Here is a 24,738-nt window from a genome sequence, read left to right on the forward strand (position 1 = left end):
TGGACTGCAAACAGACCAGAGGGAGGGTTAAGGCTGCTCCAGCCTTCCAGGTTTGTGTCCAGTTTCTGCAGCTCAGGGAACAGCTTCTTACCCTGCCCAATGTTTCCAGCCAATTCTCCCCTAGGAACATCCCACGTGTGCATCCGTGGCCCCCACACGAGCTCCGTTCCCAAACGAGCTCTGCAGTAGCTGCAAACACAAACTCTCCAAGCTGCAGCTGCACCAACAGCCCCGCGCCGTAAAGACACTTCAATAACCCCTGAAACGGGACATTTGAAAAGCCCCGATTTACGGGGCCAATGCCCCTCTTTAAAGCAGCCCAGCACGCACAGGTGGCTGATAAAAGCCCACTTTAACAGCCACACTTGCGAAAGAAATTTATAAGAGTTAGCAAAGCTCACAGCCCTTTAATTGCATGTCAGATGCTGGGCTCCGAGAACTAAACCAGATTCCCTGCAGGCTGTGCCAAGTGCTTCCAGATATTCCGTGTCTGGAGCGGATCCCGCTGCTACCAAGGGGTTAAAATGCAGCCTCTGAGGCCAGGGAAGCTTGAAGGCAATGCCACCAAGCCTGAAGGAAAGCAGAGAGCGTTTCTGCCAGCTTTGTTCCAAATGAAAGGTTATTAAAACCAGCCCCAGTCGCTGTTAACAGGAACAGCCCGACGAGGAGGCGTTTACAAAGCATCTGAACTTGTAAATAAGTGGAATTAATACCCAGCAAATTCCTTTGATCCACAGGACACAAATTCCCTTTCCCTGCAAATCTGCTCGTTAATAGTTCCACGCTCCACTTGTGTCACTCGCCAGCGAGTCCAGAGGAAAACGCTCCAAGTCACAAAGAGCATCTCTGGCTTTTCCTCTGCCAAGGGATTTCTGGGAAGGCCCTGGAGAGACTGATGGGGAGCAGTGGCAGCAGGGGAGGACACTGAGGGAATTCTTCACTCGGAGGCAGGCGAGGCCCTGGAATGGAATTCCCAGAGCAGCTCTGGCTGTCCCTGGATCCCTGGCAATGTCCAAGGCCAGGCTGGAGCACCCTGGGATAGTGGGAGGTGTCGCTGAGCACGGAATCAGATGGTCCTGAAGGTCCCTTCCAACCCAAAGCATTCCAGGATTCCGGGATTCCTCTCAGCAAGGTGCTTGCAGATGTAAACATTCAGTATCAAACAGGCCCCATGTCCCAGACACCCAAGATCTCACACAGAGCAAAGGCAGCGGCCTCACAGCTCCCCCGGAGCACCTGGAGATCGGGATCTGCCCTCGGGACCACGAGGCACTGCAGGGTTGGGGCTTGCACGCAGCAACGCGCCCCAGGAGCAGCCCTGAGCCACCCGTGGGTGCCCCTGCAAACCCCAACGTGCTCCAGAGCCCGTCCACAGCATTCCTGTGGCACCTCTGGAATCACAGAGAGCCCGGGACGGGCAGGGAGGGGACGCCACGGGACTGCCCGGCCTGCAGGACGAGGAGAGCCCTTGGCCCGGCTGATCCCATCTAGGCCGGGCCTAAACTCCGTAAGGATTTTGTCGTTGTGTTCCTGCTCTGTGCTGTGAGGGGGAAGGGGAGAAACAGGGACACAGCAACGACGAATTCAGTCAGCCCCGGGTGTGCAGAGGGGTGGCCTGGCCACCTTCTGCCCTGGAGCCAGCCACAAACACCTGTAGAGAAACCACCCAGGAGAGGAACACGGTCGGGGCAGGTTTCTGCAGTCAGAACCCAACGAACCAAAGCACAGAGGTGCAAACTCCATCCAGCTTTTTTCCATGCTGTCACCTCCCCATCACCCATTCCTAGTGAGGAGGACGAGGCAGAGATGGATTTTCCAAGTTCTAATGAAACGTGGACAGAAAGGAACAAGAGAGGTTGCAAAGAGGAACAGCAGGAAAAAGGGGGAGGAAAAAACTCATCTGGATTGTGTTGGAAATAGGGGAAAAAAGGGACTGGAAAGAGGAAGAATCCAGGAGATGTGAATCTTCATGGATACACTGGCCAAGGGAGAAGGGGGCGTTGGCCCAGTGGGCAAATCAACATGAGGGACAAGCTATCAGAGCAAGAAATATCATGGAATCATGGAATGGGTTGGGTGGGAACGGATCTTCAGGATCATCCAGTGCCACCCCATCCATGGGCAGGGACACCTCCCACTGTCCCAGCTGGATCCAAGCCCCAGTGTCCAGCCTGCCCTTGGACATTCCCAGGGATCCAGGGGCAGCCCCAGCTGCTCTGGCAATTCCAGCCCAGCCCCTCCCCACCCTCCCAGCCAGCAATTCCTTCCCAAATCCCACCTAAGGTTCCAGGTCCTGTGCCACATCCGTGGGTGCTCCCACAGCCCGGCTCTGACATCCCCAAAGCAGCGCAGGGCTGGAAACTGCTCTTCTCCAGAACTGTCCTTCCTCTACTTAACCCAGGACTTTCCACAGCCTTTGGAGAGGTTCTCCTGAAGGAAAAGGCCACAACTGAGGCATCCAGAGCTCAGTTCCCAGCAGCATCCCGAGGACAAGGCGCTGAGAATGTGACAATCCCAGGAAACCCCAAACACTCAGCGCTGCTCTGCCTGGGAAGCGTTTCCATCCCCGCTGGGAAGCTCTGACACCCGGTGCCAAGGGGGAACGGCTTCCCAACGGCTTCACCGCTGCTCTGGGAAGCTGAAAACATGGGAAAACAAAACCCTGGAGCAGGAGACGCTCCAAGAGGAAAGCTCTGTTTGTTTTTAGTGGGCAGACAAAGGGGAAAGCTGGCACGGGGTGGGTGGGAATCAGCGGGAAAGCAGCTGGAGATGGAGTTTTACCTGCACAGGGAAGCACAGCTTCCTCACCTCCTGGATCCAGGGAGAAGCTGGAAGCACCAACACCTCCAGGCACCTCCTGCTCCTCCTTCCTTACACACAGGAGCAGTTTCTGCCCCAAACCTTCCCTGGCCTCAGCCACGCCAGCACCACACACAGCACCCCGAGCCAGCCTCATTTCCCTCTTCCTTTTCCCAGCATCCTGCTTTAGCTTTTTCCCTACAAATGCTTCTTAAACTCTTCCCAAACCTGCCTGAGGCACGGGAAGGCTCCCTGCCCTCTGCTCCTGCTGCAGCACAGACTTGGAATGCCAGGGAAAATTCCTCCAGCCCAGCAGGATCATTGCCAACAGGTTGCTCCCAGCCATCCATGTCCTTTTTGAGTGGTTATTCCCCTAATTCCTGAGTTTTTTCCTTGAGATGCCCAGAAGTACCCAGGACACGTCTGTGGAAGGTGTTTGGAACAACAGGAATGGGAACTACAGGAACTACAGGGAACAACAGGAATCCGGACCTACACTTCCTTCCCAATCCTGCAAAGGAAGCGGTGGAGTGCCCATCCCTGGGGGATTTAAATCCCTGTGGATGTGGCACTTGGGGACATGGTGGCCTCAGAAGTGCTGTCCCCAGTCCCTCTGCAGCTCTCCTGGAGCCCCTTGAGGCCCTGCAAGGGGCTCGCAGCTCTCCCTGCCTCCTTCCCTTCTCCAGGGGAACATTCCCAGCTCTCCCAGCTGCCTCCAGAGCAGAGGGGCTCCAGCCCTGGAGCAGCTCCGGGGCCTAAAGGGGCTCTCTCCAGCAGCATTTTAGACAAGGCCTGGAGGGACAGGAGGCAGGGAATGGCTTCCCAGTGGGAAAGGGGAGCTTGGGCTGGGATGTTGGGAAGGAATTGCTGGCTGGGAGGGTGGGGAGGGGCTGGGCTGGAATTGCCAGAGCAGCTGGGGCTGCCCCTGGATCCCTGGGAATGCCCAAGGCCAGGCTGGACACTGGGGCTTGGAGCAGCCTGGGACAGTGGGAGCTGTCCCTGCCCATGGCAGGACGGGAAGGGGATGGGCTTTGAATTCCCTTCCCACCCACCCCATTCCATGATTCCACAGAGCAGAGCTGCTGCTGCATCTCCAGTTTTCATCCCCTGCAGTACCAGGAGAATTCAACCTCTGTTTTCCACTCTAAAATAACACAGCAACAACAAAACCAAAGGAATTATGAGCAACAGCGCAACAATCAGGAATCCCATTTTTTCTCTGGAGTTCTACTGGATCTGGGATCCAAACTCTGGAGCCCAGAGCAGCCACAGGTGACACTTCCACCTTCACCCTTCGATGACCCAGCACAGAGGACAAACCCATCCATCCCCAGCATAAAACACCGCCTCGGTTCCAGAGAGAAATCCTGATTTCTCCCAGAAATCCGGCCTGGGAACACTGGAACAGAGCCTTCATCAGCCTCCCTGATGAACCAAGAAGTGATGAACCAAAAGTGCTGAGCCCCACTCAGAGGGCAGCAGGTGGAGGCCCCAAATGGACACCACTGGGGTATCCCAGCCATCCCTCCCCTGCCCCCACAGGAACCTGTCCCGCTCCAAGGAGCCGGGAAGGGGAAGCAAAGCCGGGCTGGCCTGGAGGAACTGAAGGACGTTTTTCCCCCAGAATGAAAGCTGTTCTGAATTTGCCATAGATGGGAATTAGAAGAAGATGTGGAGAGGCTGAAATGACCTGAGCCTGTCAGCAGAACTCGGGGGTTGTGCAGAAAACCTCGGAGAGGAGGGAAGTTTGGGCTGCTGCGGGATCCCCTGGGTGGCTGCTGCAGCACCCGGCTGCAATTTGTCCCGCAGTGTCACGGGAAGGGCAGGCAGCTCGGCCCCGTTCCCTGAGAACTGAACCACCATTCCTGGAGAGCTGGAACAAGCCCAACCTCCAGCATTAACCCACCTCCACCTCGACAGCAGCCCCAGAGTGAATTCCCCTGGGATGGGAGCCGCTCCCTTCCACGGGCATCGCTCACAGCCCAGCAGCACCGAGCGCTGGACGAAGCTCCCTGGGAATTCCACGGCAGCGGCGTTCCCAAAAGGGGATTTTGGTCCCTGCTGCACGAGGTTTCACATCTGTTATCTGCAGGAAGGATCAAGTTTTGCTCACCTGGACAAAAAGCCCAAATCTGAGCCATGGGGCTGTGTGGGGTGGGGGTGGCACACGGAGTTTGTGTCCCTGGGTGTGACCTTGGCACAGCACCAGGGTTTTGCCACAGCTGCCAAGGATTTGGCAGCTCCAGGTGAGGACCTGGAGACTCTGAGCTGGCTCTGAGCATGCCGGGACAGGGAAGGAATCCTTGGCATGGGAATGGGATGGGATTTATGTCCCCTTCCCTCTCAAACCATCCCATGGCTCCATGGCTGTGGGACACCAGGAATGCTCCCAAAACCTCCTCAGCTTCTCCTCCACATCTCCAGAGTGCCAGGGCAGGAGCAGAGCCCAGCTGGAGAGCACGGAGAGATGAAACCACTCTGCGTTACCAAAACCACCCATGGAATTTTTAAGAGGAGAAGTCTGGGAAAAGCCAGTCCATTTAAAGGTTAATTAGCAGCTACATTGTGACGAGCCGAGGAATTCATCATCCTGGGCAGCAGCATCCCGATGGGAGCCATTCCCAGGGATTTCTGAGGTGATTCCATCCCCTCTCCTGACAGGGCCGTGCTGCCCAGAGCCCTGTGCTCCTCCACACCAAACCAGGCACAAAACTGAGTTTATTTGGGCTCTGCCCGAGCTGCCTCAGCTCCAGAGCTGGCACCTCCTCGGCATCGTGGTGCTCCTGGCACAGCTGTCCTGGGAGCCACTTCCCAGCCCCGCAATGAAAACCAGGAGAAGCTGGAGCAGGAAAAATCACAGTACCCAACCCAAAAATCACAATCCAGGCTGGGTGAAAGGAGTTGAAGCCTCTCTTTCCCAGCTGAAATCCCATAAACACAACAGCAACTCCTGACGGCTCAACGGAAGGAGCAAGGAGAGCTCCTGCCTCAACCTGGCACTTTCCCTTTGCCTTATTAATTAATAATTATTATTATTAATTATATCACAGTGGTTGGAAGATGTCCATGGCCAGGCTGGGTTTGGTTTGGAGCACCCTGGGATGTGGAAGGAGCCGAGAGGTCGGAACTGGATGAAGGCCCCTTCTCAACCCAATCCAGCCCATGATTGGAAGAGAAAGGATTTCCAACACCTCTGGATTTCAGGACTGTTAAAAGGTCTAAAAGGCAGCCACACAAAAAGCTGGGCCAGAATTTGACTGCCCTGTGGTTAAACTTTGGATTTTCTGGTGCAGCCGTGCCCAGAGAACGCGGATCCGCTGCTGGGACCCCCCAGGCCCCGTGGCCATTACTCACCCAGATGCTGAAATAAAAAAGGCCATGATTTAGCAGTTTCATTTCTGAGGTCATAAAAGGAACTGAGAGGGATCCCCATTTATTAATAAAGTTCCTATGGAGTATAAATTTTCAATGCAGACTTAAAGGCACAGAATTCCTCTTAAACAAACAGCAAAACCTCCCCAGAACGCCAGGAAACGGGGAATAAAAAGCTCTTTTATGACAATAAGCACATTTGCACTCCAGGTCTGTGATGTGGGAGGGAGAAGGGGGAAAGCACAAGGAAGGGTAGGGGAACAGAACCTGCTGAGATCTGCACAAAGCCCTCAGCACCTCCCCAGATGTGTCCTGGCCCTACAACGTTCCCGGTGGCTCCGGCTGCTTTTCCCATCAAGGGCTGCCCCATCCATCCCAGCCCTGCCCGGCTCCCACGGCGCTGAGGGATCACATTTAACCTCAAGCTCCTGGCCTGACATTTCACTCATGAGCCACTTCAAAAACCCTTCCCAGTTCTCAGATCATTCCCATCTCCTCCTACTCTTTTTTCCCGTAGTTCTCATCCCATCCCAAGACATCGCTGGTGCCGTTCGGGGTCCCCAGGTGCCAGGCAGGGGATGGAAGATGGTGACAGACCCCACAAAAAGCCACCTCCTGGCTCCGGGATTTCTCACACCTCATCTCCAGAGCCCCAGCAAGCAAAGAAAACCCTGGAGGTTCCCAACTTCAAAGGCTGGACTTGATGATCTTGGAGGCCTTTCCGGGCCTGGATGGATCCGGGACTCGGTGACGGGAGCGGTGGCTCCGGCTCGGGGCAGACACTCGGGGAGGCTTTGTCTCAGAAAGCTTCCAGATCAAACACGAGTGGCAAGCGATGAATCCCTGCCCAGAGAGGGCTGCTCAACACTCTTAAAATAACAGATTCTGGGGCCAAGGCTTAATGAAAAAATAGCAGGGTCTTCCAGAGCCGTCTGAGGTTTCCATCCGGCGCTAAACAAAAACTCCTTTTACCGTCTCCCTCGAGTGGGTTCTCCGAGAGATTCAACAAAGGATGCTGAGGGCAGTGCCCAGCGGAATTCCTGCTGCCCATCCAGCTCCTCCTCGGCAGGGAGGAAGGGGATGGCTGTAAACATTCCTAAATCCTGAGACTATCTAAACCAATCTTTAAATAAGATGAGAATATTTAAACCAGGGCCCTCTCAGCGACACCTCTCCTATCCATCGTTTCTCCAGTAGGACACGGCATCCCACGGTTTGTGGGAGCCTCTTCCCAAAATCCTGCGAGCCCAGCCCGTGGCTGCCCATCTCCCTGCCCATCCCTCCAGCCCCAAGGATGCATTTCCTCTCCTAAGACTTTAATATCCCAAGCAGACGAGCAGCAGGAGTGAAGATTAAGAAGGTCTCGTTCCTAAATTTGACTGGAGAATCAAATTCCCGCTCCCCAAACCTGCCCAGGAGCAGAACCCCCCATCCCATTATCCCCAGCCCGCTGTGGAAATCCTCCCAGCCGCCGGAGCGACCTCTCCAAAGGCTCTCCTGCTGCATCCAAGCCAGGAAAATTCCCTTCTTTTAATAACCAGCCTGATTTTGGCTTGTTAAGGCAAACCCCCGGAACGGGAACCAGCAGGAAGTTCAGCTCCGAGGGTGCCTCTGGAAGTCCCAGGGCAGGATAAATCCCGGCCCCCGTGGAGCAGGAGCTTCCAGAGGCTCTGGCTGAGCCCAGCCTTGGCACGGGCACAGCCAACCCACGTGGAGAGACACAAATCCCAGCCAGGGCTCCGTGACCTCTGGAGAGCAGGGAATGCTGCCGGAGTGGCGACATCCTGGGAAAGGCACCGGGATCCAGCTGACCCCAAACGACGCTGGAACAATTCCAGCTGTGCTGCCCAGGGCTACCCAGAGCCCAGAAATGCCAGGGATGAGGATAATCGGGAACACGAGCCAAAGTGCGTTTTTGGAACGCTTTTCTGGGCCGTCAAAAGGCCACAGGGCAGTGTCTGGAGAGCAGGAAGTGTCCCTGTGTCGCCCGGAATGTCGGGAAGCGCTGGCTCCTGTGGCTCTGGAAGCAGGCAGGGAAATGGGGTTGTGTTCAAACAGAACCCAGGGAGGGCCAGCATTTCCCAATGGAATCACCACGTGCCACGTCCCACCGATCCCCAGCATTCCCAGGAAACCGCTCCAAGTCCCTCGCGCTCCACAGCCCGGGCACAGCCACCTCCGAGGGGATGCTCCAGGGTGTGCAGCAGCTGCTGCAGCTGGCTCAGGGCTCCAGGGGTGGGATCCCTGCCCAGCGTGGGAGATGTTCCCACTGGGGGCCGGGAATCAGGCTGGCCTGGAGCGTCGGGACAGCATTGGAGCAGCAGCTCCTGGCCAAGGGCTTTGTCCTGGGCAACCTCCAGATCCTGAGGGCTCTGCTGCCCTTCCCACCCCTCATCCCCTTCCCATCCCTCATTCCCTCCTCATCCCCCACTCCCTCCCCCTGGATTCTGCACCCTCCCACCCCACCCCTGCACCCCTCAGGTGCTCCTGAGCTCACCCAGCAGCCCGGAGCTGCCCCACGCCGCCCCGCTGTGCTCCACAGGAATCCCGGGAATCCCAGAGCCCCAGCTCTCCATCACACCTGTGTAATCCCACCAGTGCCAGCATCCCTGGGGAGAAAACCCAGAAGAGCTCACCAGGACGGAGCAGATGGAGCAGCCCAGAGCCAGCACTGCTGGGCAGGACAGGAGCTGCTGCTGCAAAATCCCATCCTGGCACCCAACCTCGAAAGTGCAGTTTGCCAAGGAAGAAGGCTCCAGGAGCTGGAGTTCACCCCGTTTTTTCCATGGATTTGTGGCAGAGCAGCAGGAAGGGCAGCTTGGGCACGAGGCAGATTTTTATAGAAGGCCAATTTTCATTTAATCGTGAAGAAAATGCCATGGTGGCACATTTCATTACCAAACCAATGGATTAAAGGTGGGTTTGGAATTGAAAAACAACCGACAGATGCTCAGGGCTCCACACGGAGCCACTCCCAGGACTCCTGGGAAAGATCCACGTCAAACCCAGTTCCATTTGGAAGAGTCACCAGGAGCACTGAGCAAACACCCAAGGGAACTTCCATCCCCCCATAAACCCAGGGAACTCGGGGTCTGAATTCAATCGAAATCCAGACATCCCTAAAATCCTTGGGATGATCCTTCAGTGGCTCTCCCTGATCTCTGAGCTGCAGGGATGGGGTGGGAGGCGAGGGAAGAGATCCAAACCTGGATCTGCATCCCGGATTTCACACACAGCTCTTGTTCCATGGAGGCCATCCATGCCCTGAGGAGCCCCATCCCCCCCAGGTGACGGCCAGCACGGCATTCCCACCAAAATCCGAGCAGCGCCTCCGTGTTCACATCCGCTTCTGTTGCCCAGAGCAGCTGGGGCTGCCCCTGGATCCCTGGCAGTGCCCAAGGCTAGGCTGGACACTGGGGCTTGGAGCAGCCTGGGATGGTGGGAGGTGTCCCTGCCCATGGCATGGGGTGGGAATGGGATCATCTTTAAAGTCCTTCCCAATCCATTCCCATCTCCAGGCTGCCAAGGAGGGAAAATGCCCTGACCCAACCTCACCTGGTGGCACAAGAATGAAACATCCCCTTCCACCAGCACAGCTGGAATTCCAGCTGTTCCGACTCCCACTGCTGGATCAACCTGTCCCAATTCCTCCTGGATCAGCCATTCCTCCTGGATCAACCTGTCCCAACTCCCACTGGGATCAACTTGTCCCAATCCATCCTGGATCAACCTGTCCCAACCCAGATCCCCACCTACCCAAGCCCAGCTCTGCCACTGCAGCATCCCGGTGATTCCCATAAATAAACTCCTGCTTTTCCTGCCCCTCCGGAAAGGCAGCGCTGACTCTTCTGGCCGTCCCCACCACGGCATCCCCAACTGCCTCTTGCCTGGGCTGCTTTCGGCCCCTGGCTCACAGCAGCACCATCCCCATGCTCTGCATGCCCGGCACATTCCGGCCGCGGAGCGAGATAACGAGGCCGGCCCGGATATCAGCACGTGTTAACGGGATGTAATTCAGGCCCGGCCAGCCCCGAGCTCAGAGCCCTGTAAAAAACCCCACCAAAACCCCAACACACACGCAGGTTCACGGGGCCAAAGTCCACGTGGAGTTCAAGCGTGTGCAGCTCCTTTCATCCGCTCCAGGCCGGGTAATTAAGAACAAGATTTGGAACGCGGCGAATTCCCCCGGAATTTAGGTAATAAAGCTCAGATTGGGATAAAACCCAGGAGGGAAGGAGTTCGGGAGAGCTCCTGGGCGGGACAGGGAGCGTTGAGGTTCCCCTGTGAGACCCCGGGAAGGCCTCACTGAGTCCATCCCAGGAGGGGCTGGGAGCTCCCCCGTTCCCGGGAGCGTGGCCACAGCTCCGAGTGCTGCTGGCCAGATCCTGCTGATTATCACAAAATGAAATGTTCAGCCCTTGTCAGCGGCAGCCTCAGATTTGTAATGTTACAAAAACCCCATTTCCTCTCCCATTGTAGCGAGGCCTCCTCCGTTCCCGCTGGTGAAATCAAACAATTTTAAAGGAATTTATATGATCCTAATTTAAACCGAATGCACGGAGCTGCCAATCGCGGCTCCCCGGCTCTCCAGGCCTCCTGCCAGCTCCGCTCCCTCCCAGAGCTCCCATCCACATCCCGGCCAGCAGGTCCAGGGAAAACACCCAGCGACCCCAGCCACCGTACTGGTGGTACTGGGAGGGACGCCCTGCGCCCAGGGGACACCGAGCCACCCCACACAGCGGCAGCTCCGAAGCTCCAGCTGCTCCTCCTTCCCCCCCACGGAGCTGCAGGATGGACACAGCACCTTGCTCCAGTCCCAGGATCGCTCCTGGGATTTCCCAAGGGCAAGTGGCACATGGAGCTGCCTCCTAATCCAGACTGAGTCCAACCTGGAGACAACTCTGCTCCCACAAAGGGTGAGGGAAAACCCTCCTGAAGCCTGCACATCGCTCCCATAGAACAGCAGGAAGCTGGGATTTGGAGAAGCTGGAAGATGCAAAATTCCCGGTATTATCCACAGGCAAATTGAAGACAAGGGGCTCCAGGAGAGCTGCAGAGGGACTGGGGCCAAGGCCTGGAGGGACAGGAGGCAGGGAATGGCTTCCCAGTGGGAAAGGGGAGCTTGGGCTGGGATGTTGGGAAGGAATTGCTGGCTGGGAGGGTGGGCAGGGGCTGGGCTGGAATTGCCAGAGCAGCTGGGGCTGCCCCTGGATCCCTGGGAATGTCCAAGGCCAGGCTGGACACTGGGGCTTGGAGCAGCCTGGGACAGTGGGAGCTGTCCCTGCCCATGGCAGAGGTGGGATAAGATGAACTTTAAGGTCCCTTCCATTCCATTCCATTCCAAACCATTCCACGATTCCAGGAAAATCATGCACGAGTCACTCCCCAGCTCTGTCTCCCACAGGATGAAGAACCAACTTCCCCCCGTTATTTCCAGGGAATTTTAGTGACCCCTCATTCCAGGCTGGTCCCACTCACTGCCCCCATTCCCGAATTCAGGCAGGGCAGGAGCAGCCAATCCCCAGCTCCCCCAGAGCCTGTCCTGGTTCTGCAGGTGGGAATATTGGGAGGAGGAGGAGGAGGAAGGGCTGAAATTGATGGGAAAACACCGGGAGAAGCCACAGGATTCCTTCCCTCAGTGCAAGAGATGGAGAAGGAACGGAGCCCCGGGAGCAGGAGGGACGGGAAGAACGGGAAGAGCAGCACTGTGGATTGGGAAGGGACGGAAACACAAACCTAGAGAAGTTTCTCCAACCAGAACAGCAAAAAAGGTGCCTGAAAGGATGAAAATTTCTCCAAATTGGTCACCTAAAATCCATGGAAACGTGGCTGGATGTGCACATCCCGCCTCACCCATCACATCCACCAGCACAGAGCCAGGAGATTGGAATCCTCTCCCGGAATTCCTGGAACTGGAAATTACCAGACAACACCAGCACCCTGTGATGTCCCTAAAATCAATAAATATCCTTCAGAGGATAAAAAAATGACTTCATTAAATAAAGTGCTCACTGCATTAATTGGCACCAAAGAGAAATGGAATTCCTGTTCCTTCCCAGCCCCAGGGACCAAGGAAGGATCTTCCCAAAGCTCTGCCTGCCCCAAGGAACACGAGGAGTATTTTTATATGGAATTCTGCTCCAGAAATCGCTGCCTCAGGTAAATCCAGCACCTGAAGCCCTCCCAGCCATCACCACTGGGCACATCTGGCTCCACATCTGGATTGGGAGAGGTTTCAGGAAGCTCAGTCTGAATTAACAAGTTTGCTGAGCTCTCAGGTGCCAGCTGGCCCCTCCCCACAGCTCCATCCCACAAGGAAAGGCTGGCCTGGCTATCCCAAAAAAACCCAGGAAGGAGCTGGGAAGATAAAAAAGGCACTGAAACACGGGGAATCAAATTAACTCATAAAATCCCCCAGTTCCATCCTGCCACAGAAAGGCTGGGGGCTGTGAGATACAAAACCGAACTCGTCTGTGCCCACAAACACAGCAGCAGAACCCCAGCTGCTCCTGGAAAATTCCAGCCAAGTCCTTCCCATAAATCAGCATCCGCCACCACCGGGGAAGGGTTTCACTGCCCAGGGCAGGTGACACCTCACGGCTCCTGCACTCCAGCAAAGCCCTTCCCAAGAGCAATCGCAGAGCTTTGGGATGAGAGGAACTGAGAGCCAAACACCCAGCAGGAGCGGGAAAGGCAAATCCTGGTTTAAGGCACAGCCGGGGATGTTCGGTTCATCGGCTCACCCTGTACAGAACCAGCCACGGGAAAAGGCAAGGCAGCCACAAGCCAGGTTTAGCTGGGATTTAAAACCACTTTAGGATGCAAAATAAATCAAATTCAGTGCACAAACTCCTACTTTTTTAGCCCAAAACTGGGAAATCAACCTGGTGTCTCCAGGTCTCCCAGTAGCACCAACTCCCTGCGCAGCGAAGTGGAAGATAGGAGTGGAAAATACAAGTGGAAAACGGAGTTATGCACCTCGGGACTGCCAAGAAACCACAGAAAACCCCAGCTGGGAGCAGCCAATGACACAACGGATCATCACTTCCCAACGGTCTAAAAACCAGGATAAAACTCCAGGAGTAACCACGGAGAACCAACCACTCCTCACCCAGCACCAGAATTCCAAACTCAACCCACTGCCTCGGGCTGGAAAAGCAGAACTTCCACACTCCTCCAAGCTCTTCCCGAAAAGCAGCTGCTGCCATGCCCCCCATCCCACCTGCTTCATGGCCGTCTCGCCGATCTTGTCCGAGTGCTTGCGGATGCTCTCCAGGAAGTCCTTGAGGTCGGACATGGAGAGCTCCTTGATCTCCTCGCGCAGCCGCGGGATGTTGTCCACCATGACCTTGCAGAAGCGGTAGTGGCTCACCTGGGGCAGGAACGTGTGCTCCAGGTGCTCCAGGGTCTTCAGCGCTGGGTAGTGCCTGGGAGAGCAGGAAAAGGTCAGGAGCAGCCCCATCCCCATCCCATTCCCTCCGGAACGTGGAGGGGTTGGAAGTTATCCGACACGACTCAGCTCCAGGGGACCACGGAACCACGGGGACCTGAGCGCCCATCCCCTTCCCGGGCTTCCACCAGCCCAGGGTGGCAACCCCTGACAGGGAGGCGAAATCCTGGAGCTGGGAACATCCCATAAATCCTGCAGGCTGATCAACCAGCGCCTGACTCATCGGTCAATAATTAATTAATTAATTAATTAACACCCAAGATCTGCTGCCGACACAGACCTTGTAAAGAGCCTGGAGGTGCAAGCTCAGCTCCCTTTCCCTGGGGATTCCGGGATCTGATCCCACTTTCCCCCTCCTAAACACCACATCAAAACCACTTCCCACCCAAAGGGTTTTTTATTTGGAAGGGAAAAGCCTGGATCCAAACCCCAGATCAGGGATCCAACAGATCCATCAGCCCCTGCCTCCCCATCAGCTGTTGGATCCATGCCCTTCTCCGTGTTGGAATAATTCATTTCTCCATCCCAAAATGAATATTTTATACTTTTCAAAACGCAGGAATCCCATGAATAACAAATTCCTTTTTATTGTTGGTCATGCCCCATTCAGTTCGATCCTCCTTTTCTGCATGAAAGTGAATTTCAGATGGGAAATTGAGCCAAGAAATTCATTTGTCTCAAATGCCCTCCCGTCTTTTCCCTCTGGAAAGTGGGAATCCATAGGATTTGCCATTTCCTGGGATGTGGAGCCACCCTGGATGGCGATATAAGATTCAAGACCATCCTCCTGCCCTGACCACAGACCTGGTCAGAAGTGAAAAATAATCAAAAGGGAACCACCCAGGAAGGGTTAACAGGGTTTAACAACAGAATAAACCAACATTGTGTAATAAATGTTATATATTCTATAATCAAATAAACAGATTTATGATCAATAAATCTCATGTCAGCCACTTTGAGGGGGTATCAAGGGAATTTCAGCTCACACAGCCACAGAGAAATCCTGGGCAAAATTCCACCTGGAATTTTGGGGGAGAAACAGTCTTTGGTCATAAAAAACCACAGGAACACCACTGCAAACCCTGCCATTCATATTCCATTCAGGATAATTCCCGCCTGAAGTGCCAGGAATTCTTTCAGCCCCATTCCCAACACCGATGGATTCCCCCCTGACCGGGGGGGTTCGCAGTGGGCAAGGTGTGACCAAGGATTCAAATCAAAGCCTCTGCAGAGAAACCTGGGAATGAGCAGGGAGCCAGGGATCCACCCAGAGGGATGAGCACCCACCAGGGATTTACCTTTCCGGGAATTCTCAGGTCCCATTCCCTACACAAACCCCCCGGAGCAGCTCCCAGCTCCGTGTCCCCGGGAGCTGAGGGGGAAAAGCAGGATTTTGATAAAATCCGGGCTCAGAGGGGCCTTTTGGGGTTGTTTCCCTGCTCCTGCTGGGCATTGCTCAGCTCCAAGCAGGATGAACGTTCCCAGTGGATGCACGAGCGTTCTCATGGAGCATCCAGGCCTGCAAGGAAGCTGGAGAGGGAATTTCTGTTGGGAATTGTAGTGCCAGGACGCAGGGAATGGCTTCCCAGTGGGAAAGGGGAGCTTGGGCTGGGATGTTGGGAAGGAATTGCTGGCTGGGAGGGTGGGCAGGGGCTGGGCTGGAATTGCCAGAGCAGCTGGGGCTGCCCCTGGATCCCTGGGAATGTCCAAGGCCAGGCTGGACACTGGGGCTTGGAGCAGCCTGGGATAGTGGGAAGTGTGGAATTAGGTGATCTTTGGGGTCTCTTCCAACCCAAACCATTCCATGATTTTATTATTCCATTTCTCACTGCTTGGAGACCCCAAGACAGAGCCAGGACAAGGTCAATTAAAGAGTCTGATCCCTCCAGAGCCCTGCAGGACCAGGAGGAATCCCTGGAGCCAGAAATTTTGGGGTTCCCCAGTATTTACACATCTCAGCCATGGGAAAAAGGCTCTTTCTGTCCCTTCCTTAATTTCAGGCCAATGGCAGAGAAATCCTCCCTCTCCATCCCAATCATTCCTCTGGGATCAGCCCACACTCCTTCCCCACCTCCATCCCATGGCCATGGATTCTCCATTTGGAAAATCCCGAGCTGGTTCATGAACATCCCCCAGTTCCTCCTGGCTCGGGAGTTTATTGCCCCAAACCCAAACCCAGTCAATCCCAAACCCAAGCCCTGGCTGCCACCCTGGAATGATCCAAGTGAGACCTGGAGCAGATGAAAAACATGGAATATCTTGGGCCGTGTGTGGTGAATGGAGCCATCAAATCCAGACAAAGAAAACCGGAAAAAAACTGGCCAAGGCTCCCGATATTCCTTAAACGTGGCTTCCAGCTTGGATTCGTTTCTGAATGAACCAATCTCAACAAGGGAGGGAGATGCCATTCTGAGCAGCAAACCCTGGGAATGCCGTCCAGAGGGAGGGGGTGGAGCAGCGTGTGGATTCCCTGGGGGAATTCCCAGGGATCAGCTCCACTCCCACCACACATCTCTCAGCAGATCAGCCCCTCGCTGCTCCCCGGAATGCTTGGAGAACCCACCCCTGCCCTGGAGTGCCCCAGGAAGAGCCAGGAGCTCTGGGAACAGCTCAAGGAGTTCCCCAAAGCCCTCCCAGGCGCCTCCGAGGGGTCACCTCATCTGCTCACCCCACGCCCAGCAGGGCAGGAACAAATCCCATCCCTTCTCCCGAACATCCAGCTGCTCCCCCACTGCGGGGCAGGCACGGAGCAGGGATGGCGCCGCTTTTCCAGCCTGGCATCCAGCTGGAGCCGCGCCTTCCCCCTTCCAGCAGCTGCTCCGTGCCCAGTTGGCCACCCCCGGGGCTTCAAAATCGCTCCATGCCACTCAAACAAACCAGGATTCCTGCCAACATCCCAGATTTTCATCCCTCGGCATCCCAGCAGATGCAGGGTGGGGAAACTCCTGGATTCACAGCCCAGCACTCCGGAATTACTGAGGAATTATCTCTACAGCCAAAGAAGTTTTCAGGTTTCTCCCCAACTTCCACCATGCTGCTGTTCCCGGCTGTTTGGATCCCGCCCACATTCCCTGGAATCTCTCCGATCCTATCGGGATTAGGATTATGGCATTCACGGAATAAAATGTAGCTGCTAACACGCACTGACTGCACACACAGCAGTGCTGAGCTTCCATGAGAAAACAAGGAATTCATTCCCAAAACCTGAGCCCGCTGCCATCCCAACTCTCGGCTGTCCCGCAGGAGGCTGAGCAGGACCGTGAGGAAAACCAGCCAAAACCCAGGGAATTTAACCTGGAAAGGCTGGTTTTGAACTGCTGGGAAGCTCCTGAAATTATCCACCACCAAACAATTCCTTGGATTCTTCCCATAAAACCCCAGTTCAGAGCAGATTTACCTCTTGGATTTCATCTGCTCCCGCAGCTTGCTGTACATCTCCAGCACTGGGAAAAGAAGGAAAACACGGCTCTGAGACAGCAGCACACAGCACAGAGTCGGGAATTCAAACAAACAGCTCCAGGAAGGAAGCAAAAAGTTGGGAATTCAAAGAAAGAGCTCCAAAAAGGAGGAATGAGGGGAGATTCCTCACCGGGAAGACACAGCGTGAGTTTATCGACCGTGGCCGAGATGTTCCTCTGCTGCAGCCGGCACTGCTTCAGCTCCTCCATGGCAAGGATCAGCTTGGAAAAACGGGAAAAGCTCCGTTAGGATCAGCACACGCCCGTGGTGTCCATCCCAAATCCTGCTCTGGTAAGCGGCTTCCAGCAAGTGGCAGGAATGTCCCTGAATTCCCTGAATTTCAGCAGAGGGAGCAGCAAAACCAAAGGCATCGAAGCAGCCTTGGAGCGCGTCCCGTGGATTCCAAAACATTATCTCCCCCTCCTATCGGAGACACCGCTTCCAAGATTTCTGGTTCCCAAAGGCAGGATGTGGCTGCTCGCTCCCGGGGGATTCGCCGCATCCCAAAGCTAGCGGGGATTTCTCAGGGCTCAGGCTCCACCAGAAAATCCTGGGATGTGGACAAGGGGAAGCCATGGATACTTGGGTTGGACTGAGAATTCTCACCATTCCAAGCTAACAGGGATTTTCCAGTGCTCGGATTCCAACAGAAAAACCTGGGGATGTAGAAAAGGGAAAACCAAGGACACAAGGCCAGGCTGGATGGGGAATTCTCCTCATCCCGAGCTAACAGGGATTTTCCAGCGTTCAGGCTCCACCAGGAAAACCTGGGATGTGGAAAAGGGGAAAACATGGATACAAGGCCAGGCTGGATGGGGAATTCTCATCCCAAGCCAACAGGGATTCCTCAATGCTCCAAGAGAGAAACCTGGGGATGTGGGAGAGGGGAAAACAAGGACACGAGGCCAGGTTGGATGGGGCTTGGAGCAGCCTGGGAGAGCAGAAGGTGTCCCTGCCCATGGCAGGGGTGGGATAAATGGTTTTTATGTCCCTCCCATCCCAATCCCGGCTGTAATTCCAGGACTGGATGCATCACTTACTTCTTTCCCTTCGTTCTGCAGCTTCCGGTTGGTGTCCGTCACTTGGTTCTGCAGGAATATTGGGAAGAACACAAAGCACACCCCATAAATCAGGACAATGTTTTTCCCACCGAAACAAAGTGTCCATAAACACCACCCCTCCCCACGGCTCCCATTCCATGGAAAAGCTGTTTATTGCTGAGTTAACGGCCGCTGCCACCGGGGGACGAATCCAGGGATTTTCCTCCTTGCCACTGGAGAAAAGGGAAAGGCAGCGGGAGTTCAGAGGCGTGGAAGCCTCAAAATGCTGGAGTTTTCATGGATCCAGACTGGATTGTGATCCAAAAGCTGCTCCACTTGACCGGGGGAGGAATTAATTCCCTTCTCCATCACCAAATAAATTTAGGTTTTAACTCCTTCGTATCCCAGCAGGAAAGGATTCCTTACCAGGAGCTTTCCCTAGAAATAATTATTTATATTTATAGGAATCCCTATAAACTTCCTTTGGATCTTCATCTCCCTCTGGATCCCTGCTCCTGGCTGGTGTAAGAAGGAATTTTTATACACCTGGGATAAAAACCTCTGTGCTGGATCATCCCATCAAGCTGGGGTTCAGAACTGGAAAATTTCCCACTTGGCAAACCTGAAGATTCCCTGGAGTGGGAAGAGCCCAGCCCTTCCCAGCCCCAGTGGGACCCACAGGAGAACAAAGGGGATTTCGGGGCTCATCGGGATGGAAAATCAGGAGCTCTCCCATGATTTAGCCAACAAGTGGGAAGAGGCCTTTGGGAATTCCCCTGGGGTCAGGCAGGGAAGGGCTGTAAACCCCGGGACAGCTGGAAAAACCAACACAAACTTCCCAGCCAACATTCCCAGCTCCAGATCTCCAGCAAAGCAGCAATTCCAAGGCAATTCCAGCAGGACTGCTCAGGGTTCAGGTGCCTCCCATCACTCCGAGGTTCCCATGCCATAAAACCCCTTTTTTTCCCCCCGGAATATTCCTTGTGCCGCTCCCGAAGCTGGAAATGTTCGTTTCCAGGCTCGTCCCTGTAAGAGGCTTCGGGTCTGATCCCAGCTCTCCACGCACTGGGAGCTGCTGCTGGATTTCTGCCCCATTTCAGGAACTAATTCCTGCCTGTTTCCCGGAGTTCTGCTCCTTCTGGAAGCAGAAGCTTTCCCAGAGCTTGGAAAACACCACGAGCTGGGAACCAGAGCCCTCCCGGGGCTTTGAGGAGTGTGAGATCTCAGAAATCCACCTGAGAGCTTCGCTTCCTTTGGAATAACCATGGAAATGAGGAATTTTTAACAAAGTTCACCCCAGGGAAGGAACGGCCCCGGGGGGCTCTCCCATTCCCCAGCAGGATGCGGATGGAGGAGGAGGAGCAGGAGCAGCTTCAAGGGGGATTGGGAAGGAAAAACCATCCTGGAGCAGGAATCCAGTGGGGAGCAGCTGAGGGAGCTGGGAAGGGGCTGGAGAATTCCTGAGGGAGCTGGGAAAGGGGCTCAGCCTGGAGAAAAGGAGGATCCAGAGGGATCTTTTCCCTCTCTCTGGAATTCCCTGACAGGAGGAGGCAGCCAGGGGGGATTTGGGATCTGTTCCCAGGGAACAGGGACAGGAGGAGAGGGAACGGCCTCAAGCTGGGCCAGGGGAGGCTCAGGGTGGGTATTGGGAATATTCCTCTTGGAAAGGGCTGTCCAGGCCTGGCAGGGACTGCCCAAAGAGGCAGCGGAATTCCCATCCCTGGAAGGATTCAAATCCGTGTGGATGCAACCCTCAGGGATGGGGTTCAGTGGGAACACAGTGGTGGTTGGACTCGATGATCTCCAACACCTTCTCCAACCTGAACAACTCCATGATCCCACAACCTCCCTCCTTTTTGAGCTCACCAGGTCGGACAGAAGGGGAACCTTGGATTCATCCACATAAAATGGATTCAGGATCCGTTTGGTTTTTTCCCCATTGGAAAAGATCCCAGGCAACCACGATTTTCCAGCTTCCACCAGGAAGGTTTGTGGTGCTCCCAGCAGCAGAACCCTCAAACCCCACAAGCTCCCTTCAATTCCCACAGCAGCCACGCTGCTTTTGGAGCTTCCCAGGATTCAAGGAGAGGAGCTATCCATGATTTCCCCTCATACTGCTTCCCTCCAGCATCTGCATCCCATCCCTCCCCCTCCTGCAGTAGCTGCAGCTCTCCTGGCTCCCTGCCCTCCCCAAAACCTGCTCATTTCCTTTACGATGTATGGAGCTTTTACGAGCGGGAGCCCAGCATCTCTTCCAAAGATTATTTGATTTGCTCAGATCCTGAAAATCCCACCAGGAGAAAGGAATCCGTGTCGGGTAATTTAAAACCACTCCTAAAATAATGCTGAGGCTGGAGGAGTTCTCTGTTGAAATTACACAGCAATCCCAGCTCCAGGAAAAAGCAGGGAGAGAGCGGATCCCTGCACGCTCCGGGTTTTCAGGGGGCAGGGGTTGTGTTTGGGTTTGTTCCGAAAGTCTGCAGGCCTGGATTAAAACAGGGATGATTATTTACACAGACCCCGAGCAGCCAAGCTGGGCTTAGCAGAGCGGGGATTTGCTAATCCAGGCCAGACACCCAGAGGGGGACAGACAGGTGGCACGGATGGGAGGGATGAGGCACCGGGAGCACTCCAGGGATCTGCGGGACAGCCAAGCTCTTCCTTCACCCACACACCCAGAACGTGCAGCTGGGGGCTCCGAGAGTCCTGTGGGATCATTCCAGAGGGGGAAAATGCTGGGAGAGAGGAGCAAAGGAATCCTGGGAATGGCCCCTGCTCTGGATCCATCCCTGTCCCTCGCAGTGACTTCCACTCCCGAGGGAAGGGACAGCCACCGGAGCGATCCTTCCTGGTGGAAACTCAGGAAGTGCCAGGAACTGCTCCCAGCTCTCTTCCCGACATAGGAGGGAAAATTCCTTCATGGAAAGGGCTGTCCAGACCTGGCACAGCTGCCCAGGGCAGGGGAGGAGTCCCCATCCCTGAGGGATTTAAAGCCGTGGATGTGGCTCTTGGGGACAGGGGCAGTGCTGGGCATGGCTGGACTCCATGGGCACAGAGGGGTTTTCCAACCTGAATCATTCTGGGGTTCTCTGAAATTACGAAGGAAGAATCTCTGGTTTATGCCTGACAGCTCAAAAAGCTCTAGAATTAAAAAGGACTTTGCAGCCACGTGACCTAAGATTGCTGGAGAGGGAAGGACAGCCCTACATGGGATAACACTGGATGAGGTGGGATGAAAATCCATCAGGAATGACACAGCTGAGTCGGAGAATCTGGGAATGGGTTGGGTGGGAAGCAACCTTAAATCTCATCCCAGTGCCACCCCATTCCATGGCAGGGACAGCTCCCACTGTCCCAGGCGGATCCAAGCCCCAGTGTCCAGCCTGGCCTTGGGCACTGCCAGGGATCCAGGGGCAGCCCCAGCTGCTCTGGCAATTCCAGCCCAGCCCCTGCCCACCCTCCCAACCAGCAATTCCTTCCCAAGACCCCATCATTCTGTCCATGTAATGGCAGGGGAGCTCCTCTGCTGGTCACAGAATCCCAAAATCATCATGGCTGGGAAAGATCACAGAGTCCAACCATCCCCAGCACTGCCCAGGCCAGCACTGCCCCATGTCCCCAAGTGCCACATCCACAGGGCTCCAAAATCCCTCCAGGGATGGGCACTCCACCCCTGCCCTGGGCACTTCCAAGGCCTGAGCTCCCTTTCCATGGGGAAATTCCTGCTGCTGTCCACCCTGAGCCTGCCCTGGCCCAGCCTGAGGCCGTTCCCTCTCCTCCTGTCCCTGTTCCCTGCCAGCAGAGCCCGACCCCCCCGGCTGCCCCCTCCTGTCAGGGGCTTGTGCAGAGCCACAAGGTCCCCCCTGAGCCTCCTTTGCTCCAGCCTGAGCCCCTTCCCAGCTCCCTCAGGAATTCTCCAGCCCCTTCCCAGCTCCGCTCCCTTCCCTGGACAGCTCCAGCCCCTCAGGGTCTCTCCAGAGCTGCCCCCAGCACTGGAGGTGCCCCAGCAGTGCCAGCCCAGGGACGGGCACTGCCCTGGCCCTGCTGCCACCCCAGAGCTGGCACAGCCCAGGGGCCACTGGCCTCCATCGGCCTCGTGCCCACCTGGGCACCCCGAGCTCGTGTTCAGCCAACTCCTGCTCAAGGAGATCAAGTTCCCAACCCAGAGCTTGGCCTATTTAGGGAAAAACGGGGCAGAAGATGCAGTGGTGAGGTTCTGATGGGGTTTGAGTTCATTTGGGGGCACCCAGAGGCACCCTGAGAGCCCCGGGGCTGTGTGACACACGAGTGAGAGAAGGTGACACATCCACGTCGAGCTGAGCGCTCCTGAAACAACAACGGGGACGTTGCTGCAAAAACCAAATCCTACAGAACAGCCCCAAGCCAGGAGCACACGAGAGACGGCTCCGAGCAGGGAGGGCCCTGCTTTCATTGCTGCTTCCTCACGGGTTCAAAGCCCAGCTCTACTGAGAAAAGCCTGAGATCAAATAGAGGATGAATGGCTGGAACCAAACCCACTCTCACCACTGGATCCACAGATGATTCCCGAGGGAAAGCCTCACAAAGAGGGCTCCAGGACTTTCTGGGGATGTTTTTGCCATGTGCTGTTTTATGGATCACATAGGCCTGGAAATCAAGAGAGATCCTGAGGGGACAGGGATGGACTTCACAGTGAGCCACCAACAAAGGGGCTGCTGGCAGAATGGGAACCAGCTCCGAGCAAACAAACAATGTGGAATTCTTGGCTGGAAAACAATGGCTTAGGGAAAAAAAAAAAGGAAAAAAAAAAAGAGGGAAAAAAAAAAAAAAAAGTACTTATTTCATGGTAATTCCAATGGACTCATCCTGCAACAAACTGCTGGGTGAATTCTCCTCAGGACATCCCTCAGGAAGGTGTTCCTGAGAGCAAAGCCCTTCTTGGGGATGTGTGAAGTTAGAATCCTGCTGGGAAATGCCCCAGGTAGCTTGAAATCAGTAAATAAATGTGTTAAAAGCAGCAGGCAGCACCCTGACCTCGAGCTCTTCTTTCTTTTCCAGAAAATTTGCTTTTTCTGAGGTTTTCCCTCATGTTTTAGAACTTCAGCTTTTCCAGAGCCCACTGAAGGGTCTCCCATGCTCCTGGAACACCAGGAAAGTCCTTCCCAACAGGACAGGCCCCACTCCACTGGAAAATCTCCCAGTGCTGGTTCCCCACAACTTTGTGGGAGCCCCAGGACTCAGCCCCAGTCACCAAGTGACTCTTCTGGGAGGGATTTTGGATTTCCAACCCAGGTCCCACCTCGCTCCTGCAGGAAGGGGCAGCCCAGCTGCCTCTCCCTGCCCTCTTTGGAGTTGTGGAGGAAAACCAGGAAGGTTTTCACACTGGTGTGCCCCCCAAATCACGGAATATTGGTATTTTAAGGCACAGGAACCAAGCTTAAATTCCAATCCCACCTGACCCCGAACACCTCCAACCTCCTGGTCCCTTTTCCTCCCCTGAAGCCACTCCTATTCCACACTATCATCCTACAAATGGCTTTTTCCACACATTACTACACACGCTCTGCCAAGAACTGGGTAAATCCCACTCTCCCTCATCTTCCTGCACAGTTTTAAAGGCCACAAGACCTATTTTAGCTCAAGAAATTGGGATAAGGTCCATGAGGAAAAGCACTTTTCCTAATTAAACAGGCTTGGCTCTAAGTTCTCTGATGCTTTTAACACACCACGCCGCTCCAGCTTGCCCTAATAATTATTACATTTTCAACGATCAACCCATTGCTCCAGGAAGAATTAGGATAAATATTTCTATTTTTAATTTCTTTAATTAGAAATGCTCTGGGCCAAAAGAGAAAAGATTCAGGCGGTTCCACAGAATCCCAGAGCGGCTGAGGTTGGGCCACCTCACCCCCTGCTCCGGAGGGGTCACCTAAAAAGAGCTGCCCCAGGGCAGGCTCAGGCCAGGAAATTCCCTCACCTTGAGTTTCTGGGCTTCCCCCCGGACCTTGAGCAGCTCGGTGATGGAATCCACGAAGCCCTGGTAGTGGAAGTTGCACATCTTCTCGATCTCCCGGTCGTGGTTGCGGATCCGCGCCTCCAACTTCTCCATGAAGCGCCCGTGCTCCTCGCCATCGTACACGGACCTGCGGGGACACGGCGCTGCTCAGCGCTGCCGGCCCAAATCCCGCCCCAAAAAAGCCCTCCTGGCGTGAAGGGACGGGTCATAAACCAGGCACCAAAGCTGCGTTTAAAAACCTTTCTATTCCAAGTTTCTTTTCCTTCTCCCACCGTTTTGGTGTTCCCCCAGAGACCAGAACAGGCCAAGCTGGGCCTGAAATGTTTCTTTCCACCCTTCTTTTCCTTTTCCCACCAGTTTGGTGTTCCCTGAGAGACAAACCAGGCCTGAAATGTTTCTATTCCAACTTTTCTTTTCCTTTTCCCACCATTTTGGTGTTCCCTCAGAGACCAGAACAGGCCAGAAGCACCTGTAACAAAGGTTTGTCTTTGAGTTGAGCCACCTCTGATCCCCCTGTCCAGAAATCCCACCTGGAGAAGCCTCTGGGTGCTCTTTGGGCTCCGAGGGTAAAAGGGACAATGGAAAACAGGATCTGCACAGCTGCCAAAATCCCCTTCCCTCCA

The 24,738-nt window shown here is 54.9% G+C and overlaps 1 protein-coding gene across 6 annotated transcripts in view; it reads right to left on the reverse strand.

Annotated features, from left to right (window-relative positions):
• Window positions 1-24,738, reverse strand: part of EXOC6B (exocyst complex component 6B) — a 264,591-nt gene that overhangs the window by 204,522 nt on the left and 35,331 nt on the right. For all 6 annotated transcript variants that reach the window (XM_082282320.1, XM_082282316.1, XM_082282318.1 and 3 more), the window contains exons 2-6: window positions 24,077-24,242; window positions 18,121-18,168; window positions 17,211-17,301; window positions 17,019-17,064; window positions 13,394-13,598 (exon numbers count right to left, since the gene is read on the reverse strand). In XM_082282320.1, the coding sequence (XP_082138446.1) occupies window positions 13,394-13,598; window positions 17,019-17,064; window positions 17,211-17,301; window positions 18,121-18,168; window positions 24,077-24,242 (556 nt within the window). The remainder of the gene's footprint in view (window positions 1-13,393; window positions 13,599-17,018; window positions 17,065-17,210; window positions 17,302-18,120; window positions 18,169-24,076; window positions 24,243-24,738) is intronic.

The sequence above is a fragment of the Coloeus monedula genome, assembly GCF_965178545.1.
Source record: "Coloeus monedula genome assembly, chromosome: 5".
NCBI classification, from domain to species: domain Eukaryota; kingdom Metazoa; phylum Chordata; class Aves; order Passeriformes; family Corvidae; genus Coloeus; species Coloeus monedula.